The sequence below is a fragment of the Elgaria multicarinata genome, chromosome 1, assembly GCF_023053635.1.
Source record: "Elgaria multicarinata webbii isolate HBS135686 ecotype San Diego chromosome 1, rElgMul1.1.pri, whole genome shotgun sequence".
NCBI classification, from domain to species: Eukaryota; Metazoa; Chordata; class Lepidosauria; order Squamata; family Anguidae; genus Elgaria; species Elgaria multicarinata.
Genome location: NC_086171.1, coordinates 182,415,845 through 182,424,496, shown reverse-complemented (window position 1 = coordinate 182,424,496; position 8,652 = coordinate 182,415,845). Strand labels below are relative to the sequence as shown.

The 8,652-nt window shown below is 42.3% G+C and overlaps 1 protein-coding gene across 2 annotated transcripts in view; it reads right to left on the bottom strand.

The window, feature by feature from the left end:
* Positions 1 to 604: 604 nt before the first annotated feature.
* Positions 605 to 8,652, bottom strand: part of ZNF341 (zinc finger protein 341) — a 53,786-nt gene continuing 45,738 nt past the window's right edge. For both annotated transcript variants that reach the window (XM_063145113.1, XM_063145121.1), the window contains 5 exons: positions 6,503 to 6,599; positions 5,385 to 5,517; positions 4,188 to 4,299; positions 2,551 to 2,621; positions 605 to 1,687 (listed from right to left, as the gene is read on the bottom strand). In XM_063145113.1, the coding sequence (XP_063001183.1) occupies positions 1,164 to 1,687; positions 2,551 to 2,621; positions 4,188 to 4,299; positions 5,385 to 5,517; positions 6,503 to 6,599 (937 nt within the window). In that variant the 3' untranslated portion in view covers positions 605 to 1,163. The remainder of the gene's footprint in view (positions 1,688 to 2,550; positions 2,622 to 4,187; positions 4,300 to 5,384; positions 5,518 to 6,502; positions 6,600 to 8,652) is intronic.

Below are 8,652 nucleotides of genomic sequence, written 5' to 3'. Positions count from 1 at the left end.
CTACAATTCCCATAAGCCTTAACCAGCATAGCCAATGGTGAACAATGACTGGAGTTGTAGGCAAAACATTCAGAGGGCTGCAAGTTGCCTTGCCCATCACTGTTCCAGAAGGCTACGGCTAGCACCAGTCAAGTGGCAGCTCTCCTTTTATCAAATTATGTTTTCAAGATGCATCAGATCAACTCACAGTGGTTCCACACACTGTCAAGTGGATTGTTAACTTGAGTCCATTTGTGATATGTCTTAAAGAACTCCCATCTTCAATTAAATGTATGAAGTGGTATTGCAGCAGTACAAAAAGACACAACTAGGGATGTAACTTTAGTGTGGATGTTGATAAAACGGCTCATTAATATGTTTTACTATTTTTTCTCTGTTATTCCATCTTCTCCAGTTCTTCCTTAGACATTATTATGTGATATTTAGCATTCATCCTCTTCTCTTGATATTTTTCTCTCCCTCTCTTCACAATCCACACCCTTGAAATGTACACACTTCTGGTACACTTCCATTTCCAAATCGTGTATTCAGATATGTTACTTTTCACTTAAGGCTGCTGCTTAGGACCTGAAAATCCTGGTAGGTTCACAGGGGAAAGCTGAACTGAAAATTGATCCATTTTATTTGTACCCAACAATTTCCCTTTTCAATACACATCAGAAACAGAGAGACATAGGATGGGTCTATGAGAAAATTTATGAATGTTCCCAAAGGATCACATAATGAACTCACTTCCAGTAGGAAGGATTGCTTATTTACAGGTGGAAACGCCAGATACAGAGCAATGCAGATTGTAGAACAGAACCACAAATGGGATGCACTATAACAATTAAAGAAAAATGCAAATTATTGCAATGATCTGATATTCACTGGGTTCAGGACGTGCCATGAATCTTGTCAACCACTAAGCATCTTTCAGTGAAACTCACATAACCATACCTTTTAGTGTCTGATGATTCTTAAACGCCTCTTCTGATTAATTCTCTCTCTCTTACCAACACCTTTCTTTAAGAATGCTGGTCTTTGCATCATTGCAGCCCAAATGTTTACACACACACACCCTGTTCCCATTATTTCTGATCTCCTGCAGCAAGGTGTTTCCATCAAAGAGCAGAGGAACATATTCCCCCTATGAAGTGGGCACAAGTCACAGTATTATTCAGTTAGTCGGTAGACTGAATGTAAACAGGGACAGCCAGCATAGCACATGGGCTCTCAGAACCAGGCTGCAGCTCAGCCAAAGTCAAGTGAGATGGGATGCCACCAGGTTGGCTAGCATTGCCATGGTCTGAATCTCCTGCTGACACTGCTGCTGATCTGCTAACCACAATGGACAGGACTGAGTCAGACTCTGGAAACTGCTCTTTATTAGGACCCCTCTTCTGAGGGTTCTCCCTAACTGTGCTGTCTTTCAGTTCTGTCAAAGCCAACTGAGCCGAAAGAGGAAGTCCCACTTTCCGCCCACGAGTCCCCCACTTCTTCTGGGATTTTCTGACCGGCAGCTCTTTGTCCTTGGCCATGCTCAGCCGGCACTTGTGGTCCTTCATGTACTTTTGGCGTGTAAAGCCTTTGCTGCAGGTAGGGCATCGGTACTTGTAGTTGCCAGTGTGAGAACGCTGATGTTCCACCATGTGAGCTCGCCGGCTGAAGGCCTTGTTACAGAATTGGCACTTGTGGATCTTCATCCCTAAACAAGAAAGGACACAACAAAGAAGCTCAGTTGCACAGAGCTCATGGATTATTACCTTGCCTAGAGCCATCTAGTGGCTTCATGGCTGGCGAGAGTTGAACCTGAGACTTGACTGCTCATATATTAAGCATATTTCACTACATCAACAGTACATACTAGCCCACTCAGCCCTCCCAATCCAGAACACATTGGTTCACATGTAAAGAGAAGCCACCATGGGTGAATTACCCTGTGGGGCTTTTTGTCATGGTGGTGGCCACCATTTTGAATATTCGGGATGTGCCATAGCTTCTTGTGATGTCAGAACCCAGCAAGTCACCCGCACCTTAAAACAGCCCACGGATTCTGGATGGTTTGTCAACCACCCCAACAAACACACACACACACGCATTTGCACATAACAAGAAGCCACGGTGGGGGGAGACTTGGATTGCCAACTTGATGGCCACAGGTGCCGCAACCCACCATGGCTAATGCAAACCAGGCCAGTGTGTGACATAATTTTGCGTGGAAAGCAATGAAAGCCCCACCACTCTGAATCAGCTCTGGACAAAAGTGATGCAAGAAAACAGAGCAGGCATGATTTATTGAGGGCTTTGCTATTTCTGGCTTCTGTTGATAGATTCCAGGATTACAATTCAATGCACAGTGGGTTATTCAGTCCCAATGATGGACAGAATTAGATTCATCATAATCACAGCTCAACAGGGAGATCATAAATCCTCATGGTTTGAGCTATACTGCTTCACTGCAGTTGAGAAACAGAAACCAAAACCTTTCCTTGTAGTTCAGTAATTAGGTGACCAAAGAGAATTAGAACAATCAGCACAGGACAGAGCCAAAATAGCAAGCTCAATTACCGGAATGGGAAAGAATGTGAGCTTTCAATTTGTCCGGTCTGTTGAACTCTTTATTGCAACCTGTATGATTCCTGCAACAACAAAAATCAAAATGAAGAATTAATCCGATGCAGAATGATGCACACAAGAGCCCAGGTGTAGTGCCCTGTTTCAGTGGCATCCAGGTATTCACTAGGTGCACCTTGCAATTTAAATGGTAGAGTAGTTCCCTGGAGCCTTCTGGCTTCCTTGCCATAGCATCAAGAGAAGAAGAAAAAGCCTGTTCAGCAATGCAGATGGTATTTGCCTGCCAATGGAAAGATTCTCTGTGCTCTTTTTACTTCTGCAGAGCATTTTCAGTAGCATTTTGCCTACTGAAAGAGAGGTGCAGATATTGTGCCAAAAAACAAAACAAAACCCTGCTGCAATTTAATCCTTTATTAAAGAGTTGGAAGGAACCAAAAGAGCATCAATCTAAGTATCCACTTCCAAGAAAGGCTTTTCTGATCATGCCAATTTATAGCACAAAGTAAAACAGGGCCAGGCTCAAGACATTTCACTGCCTGAAAGGATGGTGCCTTTATTCATCCCATATGCAACAGCTGACCAGACTTGATTTCGAATCTTATTTCAACACTGATGACAGGAGAGCATCCTCCACTGCACCAGAGGGCAGCAGGCTAGCTGAAGGGCCCCAGGGCAGTCATGGAGCACACGCAGCAGCGGGAGGGTCAGAGCTCCAAAACACAAAACCACACATTTGAACCCACTGTTTGCTGCTGCAATACCCATTTCACAGGAGGAAAACGGATGAGGCTCAGAGACAAGTAACTTGGCCAAGAAATTCAGTAAAAGGCAGAGGTGGGGGTCTGTGCCCCAAATCACAAATTTGCTCCCACAAAGCATAACAAAAGGCTCATTTCACAGAAGGCCAACTGGGATGCTCAGAGAAACACACCCAAAGATGGAGAGAAATGTCTCAGGATGCTAGGACAAAGATTTCATTTGTAAGAAGAATGGGCTTCTCACAAATAAAATCTTTGTTCTAGCATCCTGAGATTTATTTTCTCCATCTTTGACTCTACTTTGGATGCTCCCTCATTTTTGTACCTTCTGAGAAACACCCCCCCCAAATAAAATACATCCCGCACCAAAACAAAACAAGACAATCTAACACACACACACACACACACACACACACACACACACACACACAGAGAGAGAGAGAGAGAGAGAGAGAGAGAGAGAGAGAACACGCAAAGCATAACCTCCTGCTTCCCCACCACCACATTTAGCCCTTCAGTATGCTTCCTCTGCCTGTCTAGCTCCCAGTGGGTCTTTTGTGTTTTTTTCTGAGCATCTCTGAAAATGAAGCAATGGGCTGCACTTACTCACCATTTTAATGGCAATGGATGCCAGTGTTTGCTTTGTAGCATGGCAGATTATTATTATTATTATTATTATTATTATTATTATTATTATTATTATTATTATTATTTGGCAGGGCAGCGAGCCTGGAAGGCACTAATAGAAGCATCCATGGGCACAATGGTGCTCATAAGCACCACACTGGAGACCCCAGAGATTAGTCTTAAAGGAATTTTACTTAACCTAGTAAAGCTGCCATTCCTGGCTGCTGCTGGTTACAGGATACTTACGAGAAAGGGCATTTATATTTCTTGAAAGGTTCGTGGATCAACATGTGCCGTTTGAGTTTATCTTTCCTGTTGAAGGCTGAATCACACACCGAGCATTTAAAAGGCTTTTCGCCTGTACAAGAAAAAGATGTGAACTTAGCAAGGGAGTTATAGACTGAGCTTGGCTTAAATGCTTAGAAATATTCTAACAACTCATTTCGTTTGCCTGGGCTATAGAAAACGGATGCATCAGAACCAAACTAAGTTCCCCAGGATCCCCCCCCCTCTCTGTGCCACAATCCTTGAGTGTCCTATTGCCTGAGTCTGTGTACTCCTAACTAAAGCTGTTTTTAATACAAAGATTTTTTCTACATCCAGCGTAACTAACAGGCCATGTTTCTATTTCAAACTGTCTTATCCGTTTATCCAGGTGATCAACTACAGTACTAACAATCAACATTCTTCTAGCTGTGTGTCTGCTTCCTAGCATACAGCTGTCTAGAACTGCGTCAAGAGCCTGCTATTTGGGACTCTTATTTGTCCACAAAACTCCTGATTTGAGCAGGCTTGTATTATTAATACTAACAACCACATTTTTACCTTCAGCTACTAAGCTACAAATTGAGGATGCAATCCAAAATCATTAAAACCAATAGGATATTTTGCTAATTACCTTTTCAAGGTCTGGATAATACCATTAAATATCTCTAGGATATACCAGATCAGATGTTGAAAGGATCATTGTTATTAAAAAAAAAAAGTTCTCTAAAATAAAAGTATATGCAGTTTCCAATGAAGACTCACAGAATGCAATGCTTTATAAACAGCATTGAAAGAAAAGAATGTGGAAAATGGCTGAGACAGAAGGCCCAAAGGAGAATCCTAAGAGGATATCTGTAATATGCTTCTTCTTCAGCCGCCTACTCCAAAATCCCCCATAGTAGATTGCTGTTTCCTATGTTTTCAGTTGTCTTTTCTTGGGCGGGGGCGGCAGCTGGGGGGGGGGGGGTAAACATGCTTAACCTCTGTGTTCAGGATGACTGGCTGCAAGCTGACCTCCCAATGGATATTAACAAGGTCACCCACCTGGCTGATATTACTCCCAACAGGTAAGTGAAATCTAAACAATGTGGGCCACTGATCACCACTAAGGTTGGTAACAGTGGATCTTGAAGAATGGGGTCAACTGGTTGGAAAAGGGTTTGTGCCGTTACTTACCCGAGTGAATGTGAGCGTGCAGTTTGAGGTAGTGTTCTCGGCGGAAGAACTTCTTGCAGATCTGGCATTTGAATTTGCCTCCACCCCCATGGGTAGGGAGGTGCCGCCGCAAGTACCTCTCACAGGGGAACACCTGCAAAAAGCAGACAGCGCATGGCTAAGAGAGTAAAGTCCCCTGGAAGGGCAGTAGTTCTTCTCCCTGGGCAAAGGGTAGACTTTTTTTCCCAAAAAAGGTAGCTCACCATAACAACACTGTGTAATGCATCTCCCATCCGGAGAAGAGGAGGACTTAACAGATCTTGGAGGAGCTCTTTTAGTTATAATTGCATGGTCAGTTCCTGCAGGTCCAACATGGGAGGAAGAGTCACAGGACAGCATGTACCATGTCAACCTGGAATGATGTGGTGCAGGCTAAGCACCTGCGGCAGTGCAGATATTGACACTACAAGCATACCCTTCTGTGGTGCAGATCGCACAAGTCAGTTGGACATTAGTATGCATCCAATATGCAACTGTAGTAGTTGGCCATGGGTAAGTCTCTTGGTTTCTCAACCTAACGTCTCTCAGAGGGACAGGGTATGAAAGAAGCCTGAATAAATACATAAGACGGACTAGAAACAATGGGTGAGGCAAAACCACCCATGCCCCAAATATTCAATCAGAACAACATAAAAAGAACCAGGCCGGATCAGACCAAGGCTCCATCTAGTCCAGCACTCTGTTCACACAGTGGCCAGCCAGCTGTCGACCAAGAACCCACAAGCAGGACACAGGTGCAACAGCACCCACTCACCCATGTTCCCCAGCAACTGGTGTATATATAGGCTTACTGCCTCTGACATTGAAGGTAGCCCATAGCCATCAGGACTAGTAGCCACTGACAGCCCTCTCCTCCAGGAATTTATCCAACCCCCTTTAAAGCCATCCAAATTGGTAGCCATCACTACATTTGTGGTAGCGAATTCCATAGTTTAACAATTTACTGTGTGAAGAAGTACTTCCTTTAATCTGTCCCAAATCTCTCGCCAATGAGCTTCATGGGATGACCCCAGTTCTAGTTTTAGGAAAGAGGGAGGAAAATGTCTCCCTATCCACATTCATCAAGGCCATCTACCCACCTTCTGACAGTGAGGGCAGGGGAAGTTGTGTGTTGCTGTCTGTAAGTGATGCTCCAGGGCTTCTGGTGTGGAATATTTATTTACACACTTGATACACCTGGAGCAGGAGGAGAAGAAAGAACGTATGGAGTTAGCTCAACAGAAGTAGGCAGGTGGCTAGACAGCCATGTTTTCCTACACATTTAACATTTATGAGAAATATTGGGCCTGTTCAGAAGACACCTTAAACCCTGCTAGTTAAGGCTTTTGGTTAAGCAGCAGGGTATAAGATGTCTCATGCGATGCCTTTTGCTAAACCCTCACTAACCACAGTTGGACCGTCTGCAGTAGGGTTAGCGGCTCTAACTGTGGTTTAAAGTGTTGTGTGCGACAGCATGGCTTGTGGTTAGTGCTAACCCCAGAGAACTACTGTTTTGCTAACCACAGAGCCTGAAGTGTCGTCTGAACAGGCCCATTGTCAAAGAAGAAAACAAGATACTTCATAACCCTGAAAGCCACTGTGATGTAGTAGTTAAAGCAGTCTTCTCCAACAAGGCACTCTCCTGTGCCTGTTTGCTTTCTCTTCCCCTCCTTATTGTTTTATCATGGTTTTATTAGAATGTAAGCCTATGCGGCAGGGTCTCTCTATTTACTGTTTTACTCTGTACAGCACCATGTACATTGATGGTGCTATATAAATAAATAAATAAATAATAATAATAATAATAAGGTGGCAATTCCCATCATTCCCACCAATGCTGGCTGGGAATGATGGGAGTTGCCATTCAACACATCTGCTCAGCCATGAAGCTCACTGGGTTACTTAGGGCTAGTAACTAAATCTCTGCCTAACCTTCCTCTCAGAATTGTTGTGAGGATAAGAGGACCATGTGCATTGCTCTTAGATCCTTAAAGGAAAGGCAGGCTTAAAATGTAATAAATAAATACTCAATTTCCTCTTAATTTTCAGTTCCAAATTACCCACTTGAAGTACAGTTTTCTTTAAAAAAAAATGGACACATACAGAGTGGGCTGAGCACAGCAAAGGGAAGGAAGCTGTGTGATAATGTGGTGCCCCATGACCCCAAGTTTGCCATTAATACCAGAGACCCTGAAAACAAATGATCAATGCCTAACTGTGCTTTATAATTAGCCCAAGATCTTTGAGACATGATTCATGGAGATGTGAAGGGCAGGGGAAAACCCGGAAAAATTCAGAAAAAAACCCCATTTTTTTCCAAAGTCTTTTTTGGTTTTTTTCCGAAAAATTGGGAAAATTGAAAAAAATGAAGAAAAAATGGATTATGGGATGTTTTATTTTAGCACGGTGAATAAAATGTTTAACACAAGGTGTTCAGATATTTACTTCTCCAAATGATTTCGAAAAACTATGTACAGTATCAGATTATTACAATTTCGGTGCACCAGGGACATGCAAATCCTAGGTTGCAAACTGAGACTACAACTCTCAAATGCAAGAGCAAGATGCATTTCTGTCTCTAGGGGGGCACTGCCATTGAAGCAGAGAATGAAACTGATAGTGACAGCTACAGTTCAGAAAATGAGTCTGATTAAATTTCATGCATATTCATTGAATCTTGGTCCCCACCTTTTCTCAGTTCTTTTTATGGGAATGAGTGCTTTATGTCTGCTTGATAATATGGAGGACTAGCGGAGGCATAAATAATTTTCTTTGTTACTAATGTTCATGATTTCTTCTGTGTGTTTTTTAAAATTGTTTTTTGCCAGCTCCTCATGAACTGGCAAAACCAAAGAGGTTCCTTACAGTTCAGGAGCTTATAGCTCCATTTGTTATGAAAAAAAGTAAAAAATTTAAAAAGTAAATTCAATTTGTAATAATTATTTGAATACACTGTACTTTTAATATACCAAATGTAATAATTTTATGCCAAACCAACTTGTAAATAATTATATTTTATGTTCCTAGAGTAACAAAGTGACTTTTAATCTGTAAAAAGTACTATTGTTGCATTTTTTCCAAAATTTTCATTTTTAATGAAAAAAAAAACCGGGATAAAAACATTTCCCCCACCATGGCTTCAAAATTTCCGGAAATTTTACATCTCTACACCTGAAGTCCAAATTTTATCCTCAAAATGTTCTCCAATCTGTAATCAGTGACAGTGGCTTAATTCAGACACAATGACAAA